Genomic DNA, 26,776 nt, shown 5'->3' with positions numbered 1-26,776 from the left:
TTCCCAAGGAAACTCCAAAACTGACAATTTACCCTCTACCCCAAATCCCCTTGGGGTAGATGAACTTCTTTTAGTAGTTTTAACATTTTGTTTTTGTTCTCTCAACTAGTTGCTGTAGGAGGCAGGCCTGTCCCATGCGACTAGACTACAGGAAGCTTACACCTGGTATCCTCCAGACTTCATCCCACATGCATTTTTCCTGTGCTGAATGTGCTCTGTATTCTTTCACTGTAACAAATCTTAGTTGGGAAACTATATATGCTGAGGCCTGAGTCCTTCTATGGAACTATCAAACCTTAAGGTGATCTTGGAACCTGTTTCATCCCCAATACACCTAAAAGTACACAAATCAAATACAACTTCTGACATATTCTTGTTTTTATTTACAATCAGTTTATTAACACAAATTTGGATCGCAGCATACCTCTGGTTTTGCGTCCTTTTTTTATTTGCTAAATAAATGTCTTTTAAAAAAGTTTTAGAACACTTATAGCTAAATGCTCTGCCATAAACAAATGTGGTGCATAATTTTAGTTTTGTTTGCATTTTTATTGATACAATTCACACACCAAAAAAGTACCCTTTTAAAGTATACATTTCAGTGGTTTTTAGTATGTACAACCAGTGTAATCACAAAATATTTTTTAGTTGATCCCAGAGAGAGGCAGAGGGAGAGAGAGAAATATCAACCTGTTGTTTCATGTATTTATATATTCAGGTTGATTCTTGTATGTGCCCTGACTGGGGATCAAGCCTGCAACCTTCATATCTGGACAAAGCCAACTGAAATACCCGGCCAAGACCAAAACATTTTCATCATCCTAAAAAAAATGCCAAAATCATTAACCACCAACTCCCCATTCTCTTTCCCGAGTCTCTGGCAACTAGTACTCTATGGCATATCCTACCTTTAAAAATTTATTTTCATGAGTGTTACATTTTCTGGTATCATAAAATATTCTTATAAAAATTAACTACCCACTAATCCACTGTAGTATCAGCTTAACCAATTCTCTATGAAGAAATTCAGATTTTTCCAATATTTTATTATTAGAAATAGTGATAAACCAGATACAATATGCCAATCCTTTCAGTTAAAATATTTACTTCAAGAATACCTCTATGATATCAGAGAGTCAAATAATCTTAAGGTTTTTATACCTAGTACCCAAATCCCTCCCAAAAACAAAATGACCAATTTCTCTTACAAGAGTTATAAAAACACTCATCTGGCTTCACTTCATTCACTGGGTATTTTATTTATTTAACTTTTTTTTATTAAATTAACAGAAATTTACTTTATCACAACTCTGGAGTCTAGAAGTCCAAAATCAAGTCAGCAACACTGGTCTCTAAGACCTGGGCTCTTCTCCCTGTGTCCTCACATTCACTTATATTTTTATATCTTTACCAATGTAATAAATTAAAAAAAAAAAGAGAGAGAGAGAGATCCCTGACTGGTGTGGCTCAGTGAACTGAGCACTGGACTACAAAGCAAAGGGTTGCTGATTTGGTTGCCAGCCAGGGCACGTGCCTGGGTTGCAGGCCAGGTCCCCAGTAGGGGACACGCAAGAGGCAACCACACATTGATGTTTCTCTCCCTATCTCCCTCCCTTCCCCTCTCTCTAAAAATAAATAAGTAAAATCTTTCTTAAAAAGAAAGAAAGATCCCTAGTTGGGTGGCTCATTTAGTTGAAGTGTCATCCTGTACATCAGAAGGTTGCCAGTTCAATTCCCTGTCAGGACTCATACCTAGGCTGTGAGTCTAAGCCCCAGTTGGGGTGTGTACAGAGACAACTGATCAATGTTTCTATTTCTCTCCCCTGCCCCTTTCTCTCTCTTTAAAATCATTAAAAAAAAAAAAAAAAAAAACAGGTCTTCAGATGAGTACTTGATAACACAATTCTCGTTATTTTTTAATTATCATATTTTCCATATGCACAACTATAAACCTACTTTTGCCCCACCCTGTATTTTCATTTGACTTGACCTGCAATATCTTTAAAAACAAAAAAAAGCTAGAGCAAGAAAAACTGGACTACTGAGCACCTACCATGCCTGTGCAGATCTAGGGCACGAACACCTCTAATGGTCTAGTTGTAATTCTAATGCTTAACAATGTGGATGCACCATTATCATCAGAGATAAAAGTTCTTAACCCCTCCATTTTTCCACCTCCTGTAATTTCAAAACTGCATTAGTACATAATTTACACATACTTTTGCAATATGTTAATAATTATATATACTGTACAAGTGTATAATCCATGTGTAATATGCAGTATTTTATGACAATTTAAAGGAGTTTTAAATAGAAATTTTGATTACACAACATCTACATTTGGAAACTAAATCCCTATGATACCAAACCTATAAATCACTTGAATTATCACAGATCTCCTGAGGTTCAGTCAGTCAATCAATAAGTATCTGATTACTTAATAAGTATAAACATTGTATTTGGGGCCAAGAATACAAGAGTAAACAAAATAATCCCTGAAATCTTCTGAGACAAAAAAAAAAAAAGTAAATAAAATGATTATTTTAAGAAACATCAGAAAGAATAACAGAGGAAGAAGCCCACTTTAGATAAGTCAGTCAGGAACTCCTTTCCATGAAGTGACATTTCAGCTGAGACCCACTAATCAAACAGCAAGGAAAAGAACAACCTGAGCTCCATGAGAAAGTTTTATTAACAAAGTCCCTGAGCATAGACTCTACAGAAGGAATAAACCACTCCACCTGTACCACAACATAAAAAGGATTTAGCTTCCAACTAAATGTCACCATTTACTAGCTATGCAATATTAAGCAAATTCCTTAACATCTCTGGGCCAATTTTTACACCTGACTCATGGAGCAAATAACCAGTGTTGTGGAAATCTGAGATCATGATTATGAAATATGTGACAGATAACAAAATATTCAACACCGCCCTGGCCACATGGCTCAGTTGGTTGGGCTTCCTCCTGCAAAACAGAAGGTCACCAGTTTGATTCCCAGTTAGAGCACATGCCTGGGTTGCAGACATGGTCCCTGGCTGGGGCACATGCAAGAAGGGAACAAGTAACGTTTCTCTCCCTCTCTTTCTCCCTACCATCCCTCTCTTTAAATAAATAAATAACATATTAAAAATATATATTCAACACCTTCCCTATTCCATTAAAATTGTTTTTGGCCATGGCCAGGTAGCTCAGTCAGTTGGAGAGCTGTCCTGACACTCCAGGGTTGCAGGTTCAATCCCAGTCAGGGCACATACAGGAATCAATCAATGAATGCAAGAATGAATGGAATAACAAATCAGTCTCTCTCTCTCTCTCAAATCAATAAATATATATTTAAATTGTTTTTAAATAATTCTAAAAGCTACCTGTAAGAAACAGTTACATATTAATTAATACCTAGCTATAACTTTAAAAAACACCAATTAACCAAAGTAGAAGTGGAAAAAAATATATTACACACCTTGCCTATTGTTTTCAATCTTTCCCTTATTCATTCATTAAATAATTATTATAAGCTTACTATGTGGCCAGGAATTACTAGAATATAGGTGCTGAGCCATGACTTATATGGCTCAGTTGGGTGGACATCAGTCACTGGTTTGATTCCTGGTTAGGGCACATCACATGCCTGGGTAACAGGCCAGGTCCTCGGTTGGGGGCCTACAAGAGGCAAGCAATTGCTGTTTCTCTCCTTCTCTTTCTCCCTCCCTCCCTTCTTTTCTCTTTAAAATAAATACAATCTTAAAAAATAAAAGAATACAGGTGCTGGGATTACAGTGTTGAACTAAACCGAGGCCCTGGCCTTGTGGAGCTTACATTCTACTGCAGAGAAAGACATACAATTAAAACAGTAAGTGCTCTAAGAAAAATAAATTGGAAAGTAAAGCGCCACTGATCATAGAAGGAATGGTTGGTTCAATATAAAACAGTCAGCTTCTCTGAGGAAATAACATCTTAGCAAAATATAAAACAAATAGGAGAGAGCAAGACCTGTCATGATTTGGAGAAAATTCTCTAAGCAAAGGAAACAAAACCAAAGACTCAAAGAAAACAACGTGGCAGGGATGTAAAACAGCAGACATGGCACAAATGCTTAACTGTCTGAAACAAATTGAAAAATGTCCTACAAATCACCAACTAAGCACGTAGGCCAAGAAGCAATTTTTTTTTTACAAAATTGTCTTTATATCTAAATTCCCTAAGCCCTAAAACAGTTGAATGATCCCAACCAATAACAAAGTAAGTGCCAGAGGTGGGTGCTGTTTCAGAGATAAAAGGAATCAATGCAAAAATCAAATAAAAAGCTTTCATACCAAATCCAGTCAAAGACTAAGGATGAACATCAAAAACTTCTTCATGGGCAAAATGAAAGGAAACACATGTTACCTTGGCAACAGGTCTAATGACTATTTTAATTACATATTGTTTTTAAGTAAATGAATGTCCCATGTTCATGGATTTATAAAAGTCAATATTGTGAAGATGTCAGTTTTTCCCAAATGAGCTACAAACCCAATGCAATTCCAATCAAAAGCCCAGTGGCACGTTTTTTTTAATGACAAACTGATTTTATTTATTTTTAATGATTTTATTTATTTTTTTTAGAGAAAAAGGGAGGGAGAAAGAGAGGTAAAGAAACATCAATGTGAGAAACATTCTGTTGCCTTTTGCATGCCCCCCAACTGGGGACCTGGTGTGTAACCCAGGCACATACCCTTACAGGGATCCAACTGGCAACCTTTTTGTTCTCAGGCCAAAGCTCAATCCACTGAGCCATATCAGCCAGGGAGAGTAATTTTAAAATCAGTAAGGTTTGCCATTGGCTGGTGTGGCTCAGTGGATTGAGCACTGGCCTGCAAACCAAAGTATTTCCCTCCCTCCCTCCCTTCCCCTCTCTCTACAAAGAAACAAAACCTTTAAAAAAATTAAAAATAACCAGAACAATTTGAAAAAAATAATGAAGTGGGATGATACCATCCGATTTCAAAGTTTAGGCTAAAGAAATAAAGTACAATACAGGTATAAAAATATACTGATCAATGAAACAGGAAACAGTGCAGATGTTTTCCCCAGATGTTTGATAAAGATAAAAAGTAACAAAGGAGGATTTTTTTCAATTAATGGTATTAAAACAACTGGGATACCTGTATGAAAAAAAAACTGAATTGTTACCTTATATCATACTCAAAATGGGATCATAGGGATAAATTAAAAAGCCATAAAATTTCTCAAGAACCCTGGCCACTGTAGCTCAGTTGGTTGGGCATCATCCTACAAAGGTTGCCGATTCAATTCTGGGTCAGGGCACATGCATGGAATCAATCCCCAGTTGGGACACGTGCAACAGGCAACTTATCAATGTTTCTCTCTCATATCAATGTCTCTGTCCCTCTCTTTCTCCCTCCCTTATCCTCTCTCTAGAATCAATAAAAACAATTTTTAAAAAATTTCTCGCCCTGGCTGGCGTAGCTCAGTGGATTGAGTGCGGGCTGGGAACCAAAGTGTCCCAGGTTCGATTCCCAGCCAGGGTACATTCCTGGGTTGCAGGCCATAACCCCCAGCAACCGCACATTGATGTTTCTCTCTCTCTCTCTCTCTATCTCCCACCCTTCCCTCTCTAAAAATAAATAAATAAAATAAAATAAAAATTTAAAAAAAATTTGTTAATGTTTCCTTTGCTGTGCAAAAGCTTTTAAAAAAAAATTCTCAACTAAACATGAGAAATGCTTTACTATGTTAGGAATGGCAATGATTTCATACAAGGATACAAAAAGGCACAAATCATGAAACAGAAACATTGATATTAGACTTCACAAAACATAAAAACTTCTCTTCTTTATAGTATGCTAATAAAGAAAATTAAAAAGCCACAGGCTAGGAGAAATAGTCATAATATACACCTGTACCCATTATTTGTTAAGGCATTAAGACAAACCACCCAATGAAAAAATAGGCAAAAATTGTCAATGTGCTTTACAAAAAATATAAAAATAGCTAAAAAGCACATGAAAAGAGATGTTCATTATTAGTTGCTAGGAATATAAAATTTGTTTAACATAGCTTTTTTTTTTAACCCTCACCTAAGGGTGTTTATGGATTTCAGAGAAAGAGGGGCAGGGAAAAAGGAAAGAAGGGAGGGAGAGGGAGAAAGATAAACAGACACTGATGTGAGAGGGAAACATTGATCGGTTGCCTCTGTATATAACCCGACTAGGAATCAAACCTGCAATCTAGGTATGTGCCCTGACCAGGGACCAAACCCGCAAACTTTACACAGGATAATGCTCCAACCAATAGAGCCTCCCAGCCAGCGTAGGGATATAAAATTTAAACCACAATAGACACACCTATACTCAGAATATGTAAAAGATAAAGACTCCTTTGTCACACACACACACACACACACACACAAAGATGAAGACTCTCAAGTGTTGGTAAGGACATGGAACAACTAGAACTTTCTCATTCAGTGCTGGTGGGAGTGTTAAATGGTATAAGCATTTTGAAAGAGCTAGGCAGTTTCTTATAAACTTGAATATACAACCATTTACTCATAAATTATTATTCAAGACACACAAAAGTATAATGTTCACAGGAAGACTTCTACTTAACAGTCAATAGCTGGAATCAACTCAGACGTCTACCCAAAGGTCACTGGACAAACTGTGGTTATGATCGACAATGGAATACAACTCAGCCATAAAAAGGAACAAAACTGAGTCCAGGCAGTGTTGCTCCATTGATTGGGCATTGGCTCATGAATAAAAGGTCACCAGCTCAATATCCAGTCAGGGCATACATGTCTTGAGTTGCAACATCAATGTTTCTCTCCCTTTCTTTCTCCTTCCCTTCCCTTCTCTCCCTTCCCCCTCTCTAAAATCAAAATTAAAAATCTTTTTAAGGAAAATATGAATAGAATGACATGCTAAGCAAAATAAGTCAGACACAAAAGAGTAAATACTATATGATTTCATTTATATAAAATGTTAGAAAATACATGCCCTGGCTGGTATAGCTCAGTGGACTGAGTGCCAGCCTATAAACCCAAAGGTTGCTGGTTCAATTCCTAGTCATGGCACATGCCTGGGTTAGGAGTGTGCAAAAGGCAATCAATCGATGTGTGTTTCGCACATCAATGTATCTCTCCCTCCCTCCCCTTCTAAAAATAAACATTAAAAACTTTTAAAAGTCTTTTTTTTTTAATTTTAATTTTTTTTTTAAATCTTTTTAAAAATAAAATAAAATACTGAAAAAGACAAAACTGATTTATAGCAACAGAAAAATCAATAGCTGCCTAGGATACAGATAAGGAGTGGGGAATAAACAAAATGACACAAAGGAACTTTTATTGGATGATGGAAATATTCTTCATCGTAATTGTGGTCATAAGTTGTATGAATATACATACATCTGTTAAAACTCACTGATTTAAAATTGGGTGCATTTTAATATATGTAAATTATCACCCTGGCTGGTGTAGCTCAGTGGACTGAGTACAGGCTGTGAACCAAAGGGTTGCTGGTTCCATTCCCAGACAGGGCACATGCCTGGGTTGTGAGCCAGGTCTCCAGTGTAGGCCACCTGAGGCAACCACACATTGATGTTTCTCTCCCTCTCTTTCTCCCTCCCTTCCCCTCTCTCTAAAAATAAATAAATCCTTTAAAAATATATATGTAAACTAAACATCAATAAAGTTAATTAAAATATCATTTATTCACTACTTAGTCATACCTTCTTTTATTGTACCTGATAGATACTGTATTTTTTACAAATTAAAAGCTGGTAACAACCCTATATTGGTTAATATATCAGCACCATTTCTCCAATAGCATTTGCTTTTTTAGCAAGAAAGTATTTTTTAATTAGAGTATGTATATTTTCTAGACATAATGCTACTGTACACATAATAGGCTACAATATAGTGTAAACTTAATTTTTACATGCACTAGAAAACCAATATATTTCATGTGACTTGCTTTATCATCACATTTGTTTTACTGTAATGGTCAGTAATTTAACCCACAATATCTCCTGTATTTCTGTATAAAACTTTGCTTTGCATATAATAGAAGTTCGGTAAGTTAAATGAAAATCATAATATGAAACATTCCTGAGATACAAGTATGAATCAACAAACTCCTGCTGGAAGAAAGTATGACCCTGATTCCTAGAGGTAGACACAAATTCCTTATTTATATTCACTGAGTATTTACTCAACATCTACTTACCATATGCCAAGACAGTATGAACTACAAGGAAAGACAGAAGTTCAGAACAGAGAAAAACCAGTACGTCACTGCCTAGAAAAATGACAAAATGTTTACAACTTACGTTGTTAGCAAGAACGCCCCATCACCACATCTTTCCAGAGCCTTTCGTGCAGGAGGTTTTGCTGCAAATTCTACAAAACCTTTTCCTGTAGCTCTACCGCGATCATCCACAACCACGACGGCTTTCTCTACTGGACCAAACTGGGAAAATGCTTGCTCTAGCAGCTCATTGGAAACAACTGGAGAAAGGTTCTTGACAGTTAGGGCTGCTCCATGTGTAGCAAAACGAATCCGGAGAGGTCTGCTCTTCAAAATGGTGCCATCAAGCTCTGCTTTTGCAATTTCAGCCAGCGTTCTGGATTCCTTTTTAGGAGGAAAAAATTACTTTTAAAGATGACAGAAACAGAAAAATTAGAAATAGCAGTTTGTTTCTAGGGAGACTAGCTAGTCAGCTAGGTAACTTGTAATAGAATCAATTTGTTTTTGTGTCTTTCAATCTTGGTATAACATGCACTTATGCATTATTTGATATAATTTTAAACATCCTAAGTACAAGGTCCCAACCCCAATGTCCTATTAAAAGCCATCACTTTGCCCTGGCCAGGTGGCTCAGTTGGTTGGAGCTCTGGCCAATGCACCGGATTGCAGGTTCAATCCTAAATCCAAGCAAAAAACTAGGCTGCAGGTTCTGAGCCCTGTCAGGTTTCCTATGGGAGGCAATTGATTGATGTTTCTCTCTCTCTAAAATCAATTAAAAAAAAAAAAAAAAAAAAACCTCTGGCTGGTGTGGCACAGTGGACTGAGCGCCAGCTTGCAAACCAAAGGGTCATGGGTTAGATTCCCAGTCAGGGCACATGCCTGAGATGCAGGTCAAGTCCCCAGTGAAGGGCGCACAAGAGGCAACCACACCCTGATGTTTCTCTCCCTCTATTCCTCCCTCCCTCCCTCTGTCTAAAAATAAATAAAATCTTTAAAACACACACACACACACACACACACACACACTCTCTTCTCTCTCTTTCTCTCTCGTAAGGATTTTTAAAAAGCCATCACTTAAAAGATTATCTGCTCATAAACAAATTACAAACTATTAAATATTCAAACAAAATCTTTTTTAAAAATCTCCTACATATATCCAAAGAAATACATAGGGGGAAGGCGGTAGGTATAAAGAGACTAAATAGTCATGGGGAAAATACAATAAAGATTAAATCAAAAACTTAAATACCTATTTTTCAAGACCAAGTACCAGTTACTAGAAACTTGTTGAAAACAAAATTTTCTATGCACTCTAAGTTTTTAATATTTATCTTGTTTTTAATTGACTTTAGAGAGAGAAGAGAGGAATGGGAGGGAGAGGGAGAAAGAGAAAGAAAAACAAGGAATAGTTGTTCCACTTACTGACACATTCATTGGTTCATTCTTGTATGTGCCCTGATAAGGGATCAAATTTGCAACGTGGTTGTATTGGGACAAGGCTCTAACCAACTGCCCTAACTGGCCAGGGTTATTTATATCTTAATAAAATATATCACCTCTCCAATGTCAGAAAATCATCTTTTCCTTTTTATTTCCATTTCTCTTTTATGCTATCTGTGAAAACTACTAAGAGGTACTGTTAATCACTTCTCCAGAAATACTTTCATGGGCTACCTATTTCTCACAATTACACTTGAGAAGTGTGCACACACACACACACACACACACACACAGAGGAACTATAAGAGTTCTCTCCATTTCATACAGGAATAAATGCACATGAACTTATATAAACTAGAATTTTGTTCACTGATGAAACCCCAAGAGATGTTTCTTCTTGAATTCAAAGCTGGTATAGAATATAGATATCTAAAACAATAAACAACAAACTGCTAAATATAGTAGCACAGATATAGTGGTTTTCTTTGTGTTGTAAGAACTGTCCGGAGACTTAAAGGAGGCTTTGCATACATTCTTAAGAATACAAATATGTATTATCTTATGAAAAATCTTATGAAAAAAGCCTTAAAATCACAAAAGCTCTTTCCTCAATCCCTAAAATGTTCATACAGCTTTAAAATACTGCACTTACACAAAAATCTACCTACAAAATATTACAAAGAAAAATGAATCTAACCTTTTTACAGATATTCAAAATGGCCACTGTTTTTTACTCTTAATAGTGGTAGCCCAGACAAATATTTAATGAGTATCCAACAAGGAATAGGTACTATGTACCCAATATGTAATAATCCAACAACTGAAAGGAAGATTTTAGGAATGGAGTCTTGAACTAAAATGCCATCAAGTATAATTAATTGGGAATGGGAAGGGACATGAGGAAATTTCATGGGATGATAATAATGTTCTGTACCTTGTAAGAGTTTGAGTTAAACAGACTGATGTAATTGTCTACAATCACCAAATGACACACTTAAAAGTTGAAGATTTCACTGAATACAGATTTCAAGTACCTCAAGAAATAATACTAGACTTTAGGTAATAAGCATGGGGGAGTTTTTGTTTAAGAGTCATAAATTGATGAATGATGGAGAGATGAACAGATATGTGAAAAAATATATACAACACCATTTAACTGTAGAATCAAGGTGGTAAGTTATGCATATATACACATATATGATCTGCCTCAAATCTTTTACAACAAAATGTTTGGGGACAGGAGGATAGAGAGCTTAGTGAGGACATGGTAAAACTGTAGAGTGTTTCTAGCAGAAATCACATTGTCAGATTCAAATACATAAACAATGCCCTTTTTTTCCCCAGGGGAAGCAAGGAACTCAATTTTTGTTAAATCAAGTAACTTTTTACTGTTAGAAATGAGTTCAATTTTTAATACTTTTTGGCCCAAGAAATGTGTTTATACTGTCAGGAATTTTCAGCATCATAATCTTTTTTTTTTTAAAGTTTATATTGTTCATGATTTTAAATGGTTTTACATCAGGGTTTTTTACCACTGAAATCATGGGCAAGATAATCCTTGTGTGGGCGCTGTCCTGTGCATTGTAGGATGTGTATGTTGGTAGAACCAAACCCCAATTTTAACAACCAAATATGTCTCTTGACACTATCAAATATCCCATGGGAAGCAAAATTACCTTATTTGCAAACCACCACTCTAAATGTGTATTTTTAATCAATTAAAAATATATGTAACCAAGTAGTTACTATATGCCAGCCATTCATTACGACACACACACAACACACACACACACACACACACACACGTATATTTTCTTTCATCATCCTTGCCAGCAGTCTTACAAAGTAAGTTGTTTCACACACTGCAAATGCTGACTTGAACCTATACACAAATCACAATCTCCACTAATATACCATAGATCCCACCTTCCAGCTGGTGTCCCTGCATCACTCTAAATAAAAAGTAAATCTACAGGTTCTTAACTGAAAGCAATAGAAAAAAATAAAATAAAAACAAGAAACTAAGTGACTACCCAAGACAGAGACTGCTTAAACCAGGGCAGGGGGTGTCCAATCCACAGCCCACAAAGGCTATGCATGCAGCCCAACACAAAATCATAAATTTACTTAACACACTACTTACTTTTATTACTTTGAAATATACATTTTCCATATTAGTGATTGCAAACTTGGGACCTGCTCAACAATTTTAGGCCTAACCCACTGGGCCACATCAGTCAGGTGCTCAATGATTTTAAAAGATCATCCTTTTCATCTAATTATGCTACTGCATAATTAGGGTTACTCTTTTGCTTATCTGTGGTGACAGATATCACGGAAATTATGCACAGACCTTTTTATTGCTCATCAGTGTTTGTGTGTTTGATGTGTGGCCCAAGACAACAATTCTTCTTCCAGTGTGGCCCAGAGACACCAAAAGGTTGGACATTCCTGAACTAGGGTCTAATGATTATCACAAGACCCCTTCTGAAAGCTCTTTCCAAAGCACATGATCTTTTCTCTCACTATTTATTAGTGGTTAAAATTCCCCACTGCAAGAGTACTAATAACTGTAAGGAAATCTACTGATGCAAAATGGAAACAGCCTTTAAACTGATCAATAGAAAGTTGATGAAATAACTTGCAGTATGTTTGTACTGTGAAATATTGTCATTAAAAACAATCTAATGATGACCTGGCTGGTGTGGCTCACTGGCTTGAGCACCGCCTGAGAAACAAAGGGTCACTAGTTCCATTCCCAGTCAGGGCACAGGCCTGGGTTGCTGGCCAGGTCAGGTCCCCAGCAGGGGGCACATGAGAGGCAACCACACATTAATGTTTCCCTTTTTCTCCCTCCCTTCGACCCCTGCCCCATCTAAAAGAAATACAATCTTAAAAAAAAAAACTAGTAAAACAAAAAGATGTCAAAGATATAATAATGAAAAACTCAAATCACAATACGATGTACATAGTATGGCTTTATTTTTATGGAAAAAATATACAAAGGTTAACAGTGATCATGTTTAGTAAGTGCATTAGAAAAGGGAAGGTCTTTCTTTCACTAGGGTAAACTGTAATCAAGAGAGCTTCCCTGAAATAAAACATGACTTGAAATCATATGCTGAACACGCCCACTAAGTACCTTTTGTATTGTCTTCTCTAATGAATATTGAACATTCTGTTAAAAGCATACATTATTTCACAACTAAAACTAAGCCCCAGCTGGTGTGGCTCAGTGGATTGGGCACCACCCTGTAGTCTGAAAGATCACTGGTTTTCAGGTCTAAGGCTGGGGGCATGCAAGCGGCAACCCACCAATGCTACCTTGGGGACATGCAAACTAACCAAGGTTTCTCTCCCTCTCTTTCCCCCTGCTTTCCTTCTCTCTGAAAATAAATAAATAAAACCTTTTTTAAAAAATGTAAAGCACAAGGGGAGGTGGTTAAGTCCCCTATAAATAAGTACAAGTAAATCCAGATGACTTCTAATTCTTTAACTAGAAAAATGGTTCTCAAACTTTACCATCAGAATAATACCAGAAATTGCTGGATCCCAATCCCAAAATTTTGACTCAGTAGATCTACAAAGGGACCCTAAAATTTGCATTTCTAACAAATTTCCAGTTAACTGATTGTTGAAGTGAGACAATTTTTGAGACAGTATAAGGTAAGCATTGCTAGCATGAACAGTAGGAGAAATAAATTAAGTGGCCTTCTGCTTACACTAGGAAGAAATCTGAAGCAGTTGGACAGGGCCAACAGTTCTGTGAATCACGGCTCCAGAAATCTAGATTACTAAAGATAAAAGTAGGAGATGGGGTAATAAAAGCAGAAACCAAGTCCAGATAAAATACCATCTTTAACTACATTACACTACCTTTAAAATGCACTACAACTTTTGAGTTAATGTATCCGATCTAAATTGGCAGTAACCAGTCAAAACATAAAAAGAACCTGTTGGGTCTAAAATTCCAGAAAAATGTGTCTAAAATACAAATACAGTCTATTTCATCCCCAATGTACCACAGCCTCAACACTATGGATTAGGACGTCACCACAAGGAAGTGCCACCTAAATTCTTTTCCCTGCCCTGTCTAGGTAGTTCAGTTGGTTAGACCATCATCACAATACACCAAGGTTGCAGGTTTGTTCTGTCTCGGAACAAACAAGTAGCAACCAATGAATGCATAAATAAATGGAACAAACTGATGTTTCTTTCCTTCTTTCCCTCCCTCCCTCTCTATCATAAATCAATAAATACATTTTAATTATTTTCCCTACCATTACATACCTGTAATATGCTGACCCTATACCACCTGAAAAACATGTCTGACCTCATCAATTAACTGCAAACTACAACTACCATTCTAGAAAATGTATTTGCATTTAAAATTACTAAATGAGTAAAAAGTATTCTTTTTTGTAAAGATTTCATTTATTTTTAGAGAGAGGGGAAGGTAGAAAGAAAGGGAGAGAAACATCAATGTGTGGTTGCCTCTCCCACGCCCCCTACTGGGGACCTGGCCTGCAAACCCAGGCATGTGCCCTGACTAGAAATCGAACCAGCTACCCTTTGGTTCATAGGCCAGCACTCGATTCAGAGCCACAGCAGCCAGGGCATAAAAAGTATGTCTAAAAACACAAATCAGATAAAACTATCACTATTTTAGAGCTACTACACCACCCCTATACACACACTACAGCCACTATGCCATTACTTACATTCAAATCAGGCATATACTCTATAATTGTCCTAAACAGAAAAAAATACATAATAGCTCAAATATACATAAACTTTTTACATTTACCTATGCAGCATAGAGCTCAGGTTAAATAATAAAATTAGTCCAAAGAGTCAAATTTTGTACACCAAATTGTAATTTCCAGCTGACAAATTTTTAATATTCTTACACAAAAACTTAGGGTCATAGGTTTGGAGGAGCATATGCAAAAGGCACAAGACTACAGCAACCCTTCTCACCTCCCCATTTCATAATCCCATGGATTTTTTTTTTTTTTTAAGAAAAGAAAGCAATGAGCTCTCCTATCCAATGTAGTAGCCACTGGCCACATGTGTCTATTTAAGAATATATAAAATTTAGCCCTAACTGGTGTGGCTCAAGTAATTGGGTGTAACTCCATGAAGCGAAAGGTCACTGGACTCCATGTCAGAGCACCTGCCTGGCTGTGGGTTCAGTCTAAGTCAGGGGAGCATACAAAAAGCAATTAATCAATATTTTCTCTCACACTGAGCTTTCTCTCCCTCCCTTCTCCCTCCCTTCCTCTTTCTTCAAAAGTAAGTAAACAACTTAAAAAATGTAGAAAATATATAATAAAGAAAAATAAATAAAGTATTAAATAAATAAAATCTAAAATTCAACCCCTCAGTCACAACGGCCTTATTTTAGTCAACAATCACATGTCTAGGGGCTACTATATTACACAGCACACCAGCACACATACACAGCATTCCTATCATTGCAGACAGTTCTGTTGCACAGCTTTTATAAAGGATTATTAAAGATAAGAAAAAGATTTCTCCATGTCAATAAAATGTTTAAGTGTAAGGACTTCCAAAAGAGAGAAATGCAGCCCTACCATTCTTCCAGAATGTCGACTTCAGCATAGACTAAGATGATGCTAGAGGCTAAAGATGTCGAAAATGTTAAATACCATCCTTTCGGAAAAGTTTAATAAAAGTTGTCAGTAATATTTATTGTAGAAACCTAACTTCCTTTATTTTAAGAAAACTTCTTAACACACGCCTTTATTTTAAGAAAACTTCTGAACACATATATATTAAAAACAACTTTTACCAAGTGACAGGCTGCTTCTCTGATGTCCCAAAACATAATGGAGGGAAGGAGGGGGGAGCTTGGGGGGAGGGGGGAGGGATAAGGCAGAAAACTATACTTGAACAACAATAAAAAGTAATTTATTTTTTAAAAAACATAATTAAGTGCATTAATTTATGTTGAAAATACACAGTTAAGAAAATTTCCACATCTCATTAATACCCTATTAAGATTTCCCCTTCTCTTAAGGCCGTTTAGGACGTTCAAATGTCCTCCCAGAAAGTAGTGCCATTTAATCGCAATCAATTTTATCTTCATATTAAAATTTGTCTTCACCACTCACTGAGAGAACACAGTAGTAAAAGCTAAAGTTCCGGCCTGGCTGGTGTGGCTCAGTGGATTGAGTGCCGGCCTGTGAACCAAAGGGTTGCTGGGACAATTCCCAGTCAGGGCACAGGCCTGGTTGCAGGCCAGATCCCCATTGGGGTTGCAAGAGGCAACCACACACTGATGTTTTTCTCCCTTTCTTTCTCCCTCCCTTCCCCTCTCTCTAAATATAAATAAAATCTTTAAAAATATAAATAAAGTAAAGCTGAAGTTCCAATAGGAAAGCTTCCCCAAACTACCGTTGACAGTAAATCTGAGGGTCAAACAAGACAACACACATATATACTTGGGTAAAAAGCCTCCCTCCAAGAAAGATATGGGGGGGGGGGGGAGGATTCAGCATCTAAATATGAATTACAACAGTGCTATAAAACTGACACTGATGGAATATCACCAGAAAGCACTTAGGAACAGAAAGGAGATGATACTGTGTCCTTAATGTAAACCCTCACCGTTCAGACTCTAGAAAATATATAGAGGAGGCACATACTGTGTATCCCATTGAATAACTAAGATTTAAATTAAAAATGAGCAAAAAAAATAACATTCAGTGTTAAAGTGTGTAAGTATTAAAATAGTATGTAATTCCAAAATGTGGAAACTTCCCAAATGTTAGTGGGGACACATTATACTAGGTAATAAATTCAGCACAGTTCCAACACTGCGGAATGTAGGATAAATGCGGGTTGCACTAAGGCGAGGCACGGTGAAGAACAACGGGGTTTACTGTTAAATATTTGAAGGTCTGGTGGAAGCCAAGGTGACGACTTCGGTAATTTTATAATAAGTTAGACTGCTAGGTGGGCCTTTGTGCCCCATGAAACTTCCGGTAAGGCCTCAGTTCCCGTTCCCAATTCCTTTCCCATTCATTCTCTTTTCAAACCCATTTTGCCTGGACTTGGAGTTGCCACTCCACTGGTTCCCAGTATCGGTGACCGCAATCAGCAGGACAGGACTAACCGCCAGCAACGCAAGCTGCTCGTAACCTCAGGAGACCTGCCGGCCGGGAGAGGACGAGGACCTGCTTCCGCCCCACACTCACCAGGCGGATGAAGCCGAAGCCGCGGTCGCGGTTGATGAAGACCTCACTAGGCTCACCATAACGCTCGAAGAGCCGCTTGAAGTCCTCCTCTGTGATATCAGTAGGCAGATTGCCCACGAAGAGGCGGCAGCGCTGCGTGTACGTCTTCTCGCCCGGCTTGAGGAAGCTCTTGATATCGATGGTGAAGCCCACCTCCTCGTCCGGGCGCTCCTCCGCGGGAGCAGGAGTGGGTGGCGCGGTCTCCCCAGCCAGCACGAGCGCCATGGCGGCCGTCGGCTCACTCTCCCCTGCCGCCGATTCAAGAGCGCGCAGGCGGGCTGGGTTTTTCTCAATTCTGACTTGCTTCAGGTTTCCCCTCAACATCATCGGAGGGCTTCGCCTCGGGCCCGCAGCCAACCCTACAGATATGTCTGCGGCTCCGTGCCTCCGTATGGAGATGGTACTGGAAAAGGAGAAAGCCAAACAAAACCACGAGATGGTCAAGCCAGCAGCGCTACCCGACCTTCCCCAAGCCCGCAGCCACTACACATTCAAAATGGCGCTGCCTTCAGCCGCAGTTGGAAGGGACGCGGGTCTTAAGCCCCGCCCACATGCTAACCCCAGCACGCATGCGCAGCCTTGGCGCCAACGCACCTGAGCTAGCACACTTCTGCGCGCAGTATTACCAGTGTTACCTTTACAGGATTCCATCTAGCTCAAGCAAGTAGTTTTCCAACTCCCTAAAATAACAGGAATTCTTGGTTGTACATACAGGGAAAATTGTGCGATGTGCGCAGCAGTGTATTAAAATACGATATTCTAGGTAAATATCCAATTCAAGACCACTGGAAAATGAAAATCTACACATTGTATGCATGGCTTTTAGTAACAGCGTATTTGCCAATAATTGAAACAAGTAGAAACACGTTTTGCCTGTTTCAAGAGCAAGGTTTTTATTATATTTCCTAATAAGACACTCCAATTCTATAAAATAACTTGTGTCTATGAAAGTAACACAACCAGCCCCAGAACTCCTATAGCACTACCCTGTAACAAGAGTCCACAAACGTTTTCTGTAAAAGGCCTGAAGGCAAATATTTTACGATACGAGAGCCAGCCACACCAGTGTCTAATAAACTCTTCGGTGCTGTCCAGTACTGCTCCTAGTACATGGTAAGTCTTCAGTGAATGTTAAGAAATGAATTCACAGTCATTGCAAAACAGTTCAACAATTTTTCATAAAGTTACATATAGGATGACTTTAAAACAGAAATCCAACTCCTAACTGCCAAGTGAAGTAAAAACTTGTGTTCACACAAAAATCTATATGCAAATGTTTAAAGGGGCTTTTGTGTTAATCTGCAAAAAAAAAAACAAAACTGAGGGGTTTTTGTCATGATCAGCAAAAAATTTGAAATAACCCAAATATCCAACTGGTAAATGGATAAACAGTGGTAGAGTCACATAATAGAATATACTACACAATAAAAAATATACTACTACTAATACAGCCCTGGCCAGACAGCTCAGTTGGTTAGAGCATTATCCAATACACCATGGTTGTGGGTTCCATCCATGGTCAAGGCACAAGAATCCACCAATGAATGCATCAATAATTGAATCAACAAATCAATGTTTCTCTTTCTCTCTCTCTCTCTAAAAATCAACAAATAAAATTTAAAAAAATAAACTACTGATAATAGCAACAATGGGACTCAGAAGGCTATATTCTGTATATATCACTCTAGAAAAGACAAAGCTGTAGCTCCAGAAAACAAATCAGTGGTCACCAGGAGCTGGGAGACAGGGAGGGGTTGACTACACAGGGATACCGGAAAATTTTTGGAAAAATGGAACTATATATTGATTACGGTGTTGGCTATACAACTGTGTGTATTTGTCTAAACTCAAACCTGGGCACTAAAAGGGCCAATGTTACAGTATTTAAATTATATCTTAAACAAAATAAATTATCAAAAGAAATAAAAACACCACAGGACTAATCCCTATCTGCCTTGGTTACTACCAAAATTCTAATCACTCAGACTCTACAGACAGTTTAGCAAGTTCCTCAAACTTACCCATTTCTCCCAGCCTGCTCAGTCACTCCAAAGTCCTTAGAAACTAACTCTCTGTCATCAGCAAAATCCCTCCTCTAAACATGTCTTCCCCTTCCTGCTTTAACTGGAATATGGTTTTCCTCTTAAGACTGCTTCCCCTGCAGCTATCGCTAGAAGTGGATGTTTTTTTCCTATGTCCCATGTGTCACTGGACACTCTCCTTGATCTCATGAAACTTGGACACCATTATCCTTTGCTCCTTAAACAAAAATCCCAGATCCAAGAAGCTCATGCCAACATAAACTCCCTCTCTCCCCTCCCCCTCTTCTTCATTCCCTTCTTTCTCCCACTTTAGTAACTTTCTGTCGACTCTTTAAACTTATGGCCACAGATATCAGATAGGACCTCAGCCCCAAGTTATTTCTCTTTATTTCCTATGCAACAATTTCATACATTTTTTTCTCCCCTCCAACCAATGCTTCTCACATCACTCATAGCTGATATTGCCAACTTTTATTAATTTCACTGAAGGAAAAGACACAATAAAAGTACCTCATTCTTTAAGCATGAAATCTACCAACCTAACTCCATATGTAGCCATATACACTGCCTTCCCTCCTGTTACATTGAATGAATTGCCATTGATCTTCTATAATAACAACTCACTGGGTAGCATCCTTATTTTTCTAATCAAAATCTATTTTTAAATTTATTGATTTGACAGAGAGAGATAGGAAAAAAAAGAGGGCGCTCGAGAGAGAAACATCAATTTTGTTGTTCCAACCATTTATGCATTTATTGGTTGATTCCTGTATGTGCTCTAACTGGGGACTGAAGCTGCAGCCTTGGTGTATCAGGACAATGATCTAACCAACTGAGGTACCCAGTCAGAGCTGGATAGCATCTTCTTTCCAAGTACATTGCTTTTATCTGATCACCTTCCCAGATGATCAGTTCTTTGATCAGTACTGAACTATTCCCAGCTGCAAAACAAACTGCTGATATAACTTCCATCTTTTAAAAAAAAGGAAAGAAAAGAAATAAAAACTCTTTAGATAACATGTCCTTTAGCTACTACTTCTTTACAAAAGAAAGAAGAGTCATCTATACTTTGTCTCTTCACTTTCATCTCTTGATTTCTCCTTAAGCCCCACTAATCAGATGTCTACCCTGACATTCCATTCCTCAGAAACCTTTCTCATTACAGTGGGCAACAGCCTCTTCTTTACCAGATGCAAGTGTCAAACCTCAGATTATTCAACAGCACTTGAATAGTAGATCTCTGTCTGAGTTTCATTTGTATAATGTGGGAAAAAGACCTACTTCATAGGCTTATTGTACATGTTAAATGAATTAATTACAGTCTTTGGAAAATATTATGACACTATAAAATTATTATTGATCGTTTCCCTCCTACCTTTTTGAAACAGCATTTTGTCTTCCATTCTACCATATTCTCTGGTGTTTTTATACCTCACTGTCCACTCCATAGTCTCAACGTCTTTTGTAGGAATCTTCACTTCATATGTTAGAAAGCCATATGTCTAAGTCCACCTTTCCTCTCTTCTCTAGCTACTCATTTCTCAGTCAGATACCAGGGTGCCTTAGAAGCATCAGAGAAGGTTTTCTAAAACCTCAACACTATTGATACTTGGGACCAAATAATTATTTCTGAAAGTACGTGTAACGGCATCACTGGCTCCCACCAACTGGGTGCCAATAGCACCCTACTCCAAGATGTGACAAACCAAAATATACCAGGCATTATTCTGATTGTTTTCCATTTATTTGGACCTTTTTATAAAAAGCAGTTTTAGAAAAAAAAAAAAAAGCAGTTTTAGGTTCACAAAATTTAAGAGGAAGGTACAGGACTTCCGGCCAAGATGGAGGTGTAGGTAGACACACTGTGCCTCCTCCCACAACCAAAAGGACAACAATTTAAAAACAAAACAAAAAAACAACCAAAACTGACAAAAAATTGAACTGTAAGGAAGTCTGACAACCAAGGAGTTAAAGAAGACACACTCATCCAGACCAGTAGGAAGGGCAGAGATGGGCAGAGAGGACTCCCAGCAAGGCCATCGCTGGAGGACCCAGGTAGGCAAGCTGGTGGCTGGTGGACCCAGCAAGGTGGCGGCTGGTGGAGCAGGCGGTCCCACATTCATGTGCAGATAAACCAGGGAAACAACTAGGGAGTCGGATGGTCTGCAAGACCCAGGGCCCCAGCTCACGGAAATAAAGCCTCAAACCATTGATTGAAAACACCTGTGGGGGTTAGCATAGCAGTGGGAGAAACTCCCAGCCTCACAGGAAAGTTCTCTGCAGAGACCCACAGAATCCCAGAGCATACACAAACACCCCCACATAGGAATCAGCATCAGAAAGGCCCAATTTGCTGGTAGGAAGTGGGGAAAGTGACTGAAATCCCACAGAGAGAGGAGCAAGCGCCATTGTTCCCCCTTGGACCCCTTCCCCACAAACAGGCTCACAACATAGCAACGCAGTAACGTGGGTTACCCCACCCTGGTGAATACCTAAGACTCTGTCCCTCACTACTTAGCAGGTGCATCAAGACCAAAAAAAAAAAAAAAGGCCCAAATGAAAGAACAGATCAAAGCTCCAAAAAAAAAAAAATACAACTAAGTGATGAAGAGATAACCAACTTATCAAATGCACAGTTCAAAACACTGGTAGTCAGGTTAGTCACAAATTAGATGGAAAAATGAAGGATATCCTAGTTGAAGTAGAGAAAAATGTACAGAGAACCAGTAGTGATGGGAAGGAAATAGGAACTCAAATCAATGGTGTGGACCAGAAGGAAGAATGAAACATCCAACCAGAAAAGAATGAAGAAACAAGAATTCAAAAAAAATGAGAGGCTTAGGAACCTCCAGGACATCTTTAAATGTTCCAACATCTGAATTATAGGGGTACCAGAAGGAGGAGAGGAAAAGCAAGAAACTGAAAATTTATTTGAAGAAATCATGAGGGAGAACTTCCCCAATCTGGCAAAGGAAATAGGTTTCTAGGAAGTTTAGGAAGTTCAGAGGGGCCCAGAGAAGTTGGACCCAAGGAGGAACACACTAAGGCACATCATAATTACATTACCCAAGATTAAAATTAAGGGGAGAATCCTAGAAGCAGCAAGAGAAAAGGAGAGAGTTACCTAAAAAGGAGTTCCCATGAGACTGTCAGCTGATTTCTCAAAAGAGACTCTACAGGCAAAGAAGGGGCCGGAAAGAAGTATTACAAGTCATGAAAGGCAAGGACCTACATCCGAGATTGCTCTATCAAGTAAAGCCTTCATTTAGAATGGAAGAGAAGATAAAGTGCTTCACAGATAAGGTCAAGTTAAAGGAGTTCATCATCACCAAGCCCTTATTATATGAAATGTTAAAAGTACTTATCTAAGAAAAAGAAGATAAAAAATATGAACAGTAAAATAACAGCAAACTCACAGTTATTAACAACCACACCTCAAACAAAAACAAAAGCAAACTAAGCAAACAACTAAACAGGAACAGAACCACAGAAATGGAGATCATATTGGAGGAATATTAACAGGGTAGTGGGAGGGGGAGAGAGGCAGAAAAGGTACAGAGAATAAGTAGCATAGATGGTAGGTAGAAAATAGACAGGGGGAGGGTAAGAATAGTATAGGAAATGTAGAAGCCAAAGAACTTATATGTACGACCCATGGACATGAACTAAAGAGGGGTGAATGTAGATAGAAGGGAGTGTACAGGGCAGATGGGAGTAAAGGGGGGGGGGGGAATGGGACAACTGTACTAGCATATTCAATAAAACATATTTTTTAAAAAACAGGAAAGTACAGAGATTTCCAAAACACTCCCTGCCCCACACTTGCCCAGCCTCTCCCATTATCAACATCTTTTACCATACTGGTACATGTTATAAAAGATAAAGCAACATTGACACATCTGATCATCAAGTTCAGAGCTTACATCAAAATTCACTTTTGGTGTTGCATATTCTATGGGTCTAGAAAAAATTTTAATGACATTTACCCATCATTATAGTATCAGTGTTTTGACTACCCTAAAACTCCCCTGTGCCTCATCTATTTATCCCCCTCCCCATCCACCCCTGGCAACTATTGATCTTATTTATTTATTTATTGATATTCCTCACCCTAAGATATGCTTATTGATTTTATATTTTATTTAATATTTATTGTATATTTTCCATTACCATTTTATGCCTTTATACCCCCTCACCCCCAGCAATCACCACACTGTTGTCCATGTCAATGAGTCCTTTTTCCTTTTTTGCTCCATTCCTTCATAGCCTAACCTACCCCCTTCACTAGCTGTTATCTTTTCTCCATCTATGAGTCTGTCTCTGTTTTGCTTGTTAGTTCAGTTTGTTCATTACATTCCACATATGAGTGAAATAATACAGTATTTGTCTTTCTCTGGCTGGTTTATTTGGCTTAGCATAATATTCTCCATGTCCATCCAAACTGTTACAAAAGGTAAAATTTTCTTCTTTTTTACTGCTGAGTAGTATTACATTGTATAAATATCCCTATAGTTTTTTAAGGTTTTATTTATTTATTTTTAGAGAGAGGGGAAGGGAGGGAGAAAGAGAGGGAGAGAAACATCAATGTGTGGTTGACTCTCACGTAGCCCCCCTACTCAGCACCTGGTCCAGCAACCCAGGCTGGTAATCGAACTGGTGACACCTTGGTTCACAGTCCATGCTCAATCCACTGAGCTATACCAGCCAGGGCTATCCCCACAGTTTTTTCATCTACTCATCTATTGTTGATGGACACTTGGGCTGCTTCCATACTTTGACAATTGTAAATAATGATACAGTGAACATAGGGGCGCATTTGTTCTTTTGAATTAGTGTTTTGGGTTTCTAAATATGTAAAGTAAATGTTTCTTTAAAGATTTTATTTATTTATTTGTAGAGAGGAGAAGGGAAGAAAAGAGGGAGAGAAACATCAATGTGTGGCTGCCTCCTGAGAGTACCCCACTGGGGACCCAGGCCACAACACAGGCATGGGCACTGACTAGGAATAGAAAGGAGATCCCTTGATTCATAGGCTGGTACTCAGTCCATTGAGCCACACCACCCAGGACTGTAAAGTAAATCTTGATGGACAAAAAGAGATAGATCAAGGGAAATGCGCCATAGTGGGGGATTTTAACAGCCCATTAATTTCAATGGATAGATCGTCCAACAGAAAATCAACAATGAGACAGTGGCCTTAAACAACACACTAGGTCACATGGATTTAATCGTTATCTTCAGAGCATTTCACCTCAAAGCAGCAGAACATATGTTTATTGATTTTATTAATTAATTTATTTTCCCCTTTATCCCCTTCCTCCTAGCACCCCACCACCCTCCAGCGTTCCCCCCAACTTAGTTCATGTCCATGGGTTGTATATATAAGTTCTTTGGCTTCTATATTTCTTATACTATTCTTAATTTCCCCTTGTCTATTTTGTGCCTACTTATTATGCTTCTGATTCCCGGTACCTTTGCCTCTCCATTCCCCACTGATAATCCTCCATGTTATCTCCATTTCTGTGGTTCTGTTCCTGTTCTAGTTGTTTGCTTAGTTTTTGTTTTTTGGTTTCAGTTGTTGATGGTTATGAGTTTCTTATTTTACTGTTCATATTTTTTATCATCTTCTGTTTCTTAGATAAGTCCCTTTAACATTTCATATAATAAGGGTGTGGTGATGATGAACTCCTTTAACTTGACCTTATCTGGGAAGCACTGTATCTGCCCTTCCATTCTAAATGATAGCTTTGTTGGATAGAGTAATCTTGGACATAGGCCAATGCCTTTCCTGACTTGGAATAGTTCTCCAGCCCCCGCCCCCCCCCCCGCCCCCCCCCCCCCCCGCCTGTAAAGTTTCTTTTGAGAAATCAGCTGATAGCCTAGGGAAACTCCTTTGTAGGTAACTGTCTCCTTTTCTCTTGCTGCTTTTAAGATTTTCTCCTTATCCTTAATCTTTCCTCTTTAATCATCACTTCCCTCACTTCCCACAAGTGGATTATGGCCTTTCAGATGCTGATTTGCAGGTGGGTGGGTTTGTGTACATTTTAGGACCCCCCCCCCCCCCCCCCCCGTAGGTCTCTCCCACAGATTCTTCTGTGAGACGGAGAATTTCTCCCACTGCCACAACTCCGGCAGATTTTTGCATCCAGAGGTTTTGAGTCTTTAGTTCCCACGATGAAACCCTGGGTTCTGCAGTCTGTCTCACTTCCCAGATGTTCCTCTCAGCTTATTGGCCCACAAATGTGAGACTGACAAGTCCACCAGCCAACTCTTGGACTGTGCAATCTCTCTGCTCTGGTTGCCCGTCTCCACCCTTCCTAACAGTCTGGATGAATGTTTCCTTAACTCCTTGGTCGTCAGACTTCCATGAAGTTTGAATTTCTGGCACTTCTGGTTCTTTTTTGTCTTTAAATTTGTTGTTGACCTTCTTTTGGTTGTGCAAGGAGAGGAAACATTTCTACCTGTGCCTCCATCTTGGTTGGAACTCCTGGACTGCTTTCTTTAAATCTTTGGCATATCAGTAAGTGAGCAGATCCACTGTTTATTGATTTTAGAGAGAGGAAGTGTTACAGGGTGCAGCCAAGAGGGGGGACCCCAAATGGGCATTTAAAATGGGGTCCAGAACTCAAGGTGTCCAAGAGATTTTTGGATGTCCTCACTCCCACTCCCCAGGTGTGCGTTGGGGGAAGGGACAAAGGGAGCAGGGCCATTGAGAGCTGTTTTGCATAGCAACAGCCTTGCAGCTAACCTCTGGTGTGCTTATTTAACATATCTATAGCCTTTGGCTGGTCGCTTAGATATGTTAAATAGCTGTGGCCATGCTCTGAGCCAGGGGAATGGAAGTAACTTCCCCACCAAGATGTGACTTGGGGCAGGTTCCCGGAGCTACAGCACCTGCGTGGGAGCTTGGAGAAGATTGGCTCCAGAACATGGGGCCACACCTGCCCAGACTCATGATGGCAGTCCAGTAAAGCTGGAAGGGTATGAGTTCTGGCATGTGAAGCCGAGTGTGGGAGGAGTCGGAAATGGGGCTGCAGAGGAAGACTGGCGCGGGGATTTAAACCCAGATGCAGCAGCCATTGGAGGGAGGACCATGCGCAGCCCTGAGAGGGAGAACCATGCAGCTGTGGAAGTGCAGGGAGGATCACAGCCATTGAGGAGAGAACCACACAACTTTAGCAGAGTGAAGACTCCCGTGGCCCTGGGAAAGAGGACCACGTGCCTTTGCCAGAGTGGGGACCCCCGCAGCTTTAGAAGGGGGAACCACCACCTGATTTTAGCAGAGATCCCGGCGACTCAGCAGAGGGTGCCGGGAACCCAGGGAGGTCTCCCAGTCAAGATGGAGTACTAACTGGGAATAACCAGAGGACTGCCTGAGCCATGGACTTCTATTTCCTTTCCTGAGATACGGTACTCTGGACTGGGCAAAGGGGGAAGGAAGGAAGGACTGTGTCTGTTTGTTGGTGTTTTAAGGGACTTTGGGATTTTTGATAAAGACATTAGGTCACTACTTTAGTTTGTATAGCATTAAATAAACATTTCCTTTCCTTTTCACAAATCTCTGGCATTGAGAGACATCTTTCCTCTGGCAGTGGACATAACAGACCTGGGGGCTTCTTTCAGTAATAGTATATCGTCCCAGGCCCCCCTTGTTTGTTCTCTAACAGAAGGGGGAGAGAGGGAGAGAGGGATTGAAAGGAACATCGATCAGTTGACTCCCATGTGCACCCCAACTGGGGATCTAACATGCAACCTAGGTATGTGCTCTGACCAAGAATT

At 39.1% G+C, this 26,776-nt stretch overlaps 1 protein-coding gene across 4 annotated transcripts in view; it reads right to left on the bottom strand.

The window, feature by feature from the left end:
• PSPC1 (paraspeckle component 1) overlaps nucleotides 1–17,464 on the bottom strand; it is a 113,739-nt gene extending 96,275 nt beyond the window's left edge. For 2 of the 4 annotated variants that reach the window (XR_004901436.1, XM_036018392.1), the window contains exons 1-2: nucleotides 16,917–17,462; nucleotides 8,336–8,637 (exon numbers count right to left, since the gene is read on the bottom strand). Coding sequence is in view for 2 of the 4 variants with exons in the window: in XM_036018392.1 (XP_035874285.1) it covers nucleotides 8,336–8,637; nucleotides 16,917–17,282 (668 nt within the window). In the remaining 2 variants the exon portion in view is untranslated. Of the gene's footprint in view, nucleotides 1–8,335; nucleotides 8,638–16,916 lie in introns of all 4 variants that reach the window. The other 2 variants (XR_004901435.1, XM_028531731.2) reach the window with 2 other exon arrangements.
• Nucleotides 17,465–26,776: the final 9,312 nt, after the last annotated feature.

The sequence above is a fragment of the Phyllostomus discolor genome, chromosome 2 (genome assembly GCF_004126475.2).
Source record: "Phyllostomus discolor isolate MPI-MPIP mPhyDis1 chromosome 2, mPhyDis1.pri.v3, whole genome shotgun sequence".
NCBI classification, from domain to species: Eukaryota; Metazoa; Chordata; class Mammalia; order Chiroptera; family Phyllostomidae; genus Phyllostomus; species Phyllostomus discolor.
Note: the sequence above shows the minus strand (reverse complement) of the source record. Positions and strands in the feature narration are given on the sequence as shown.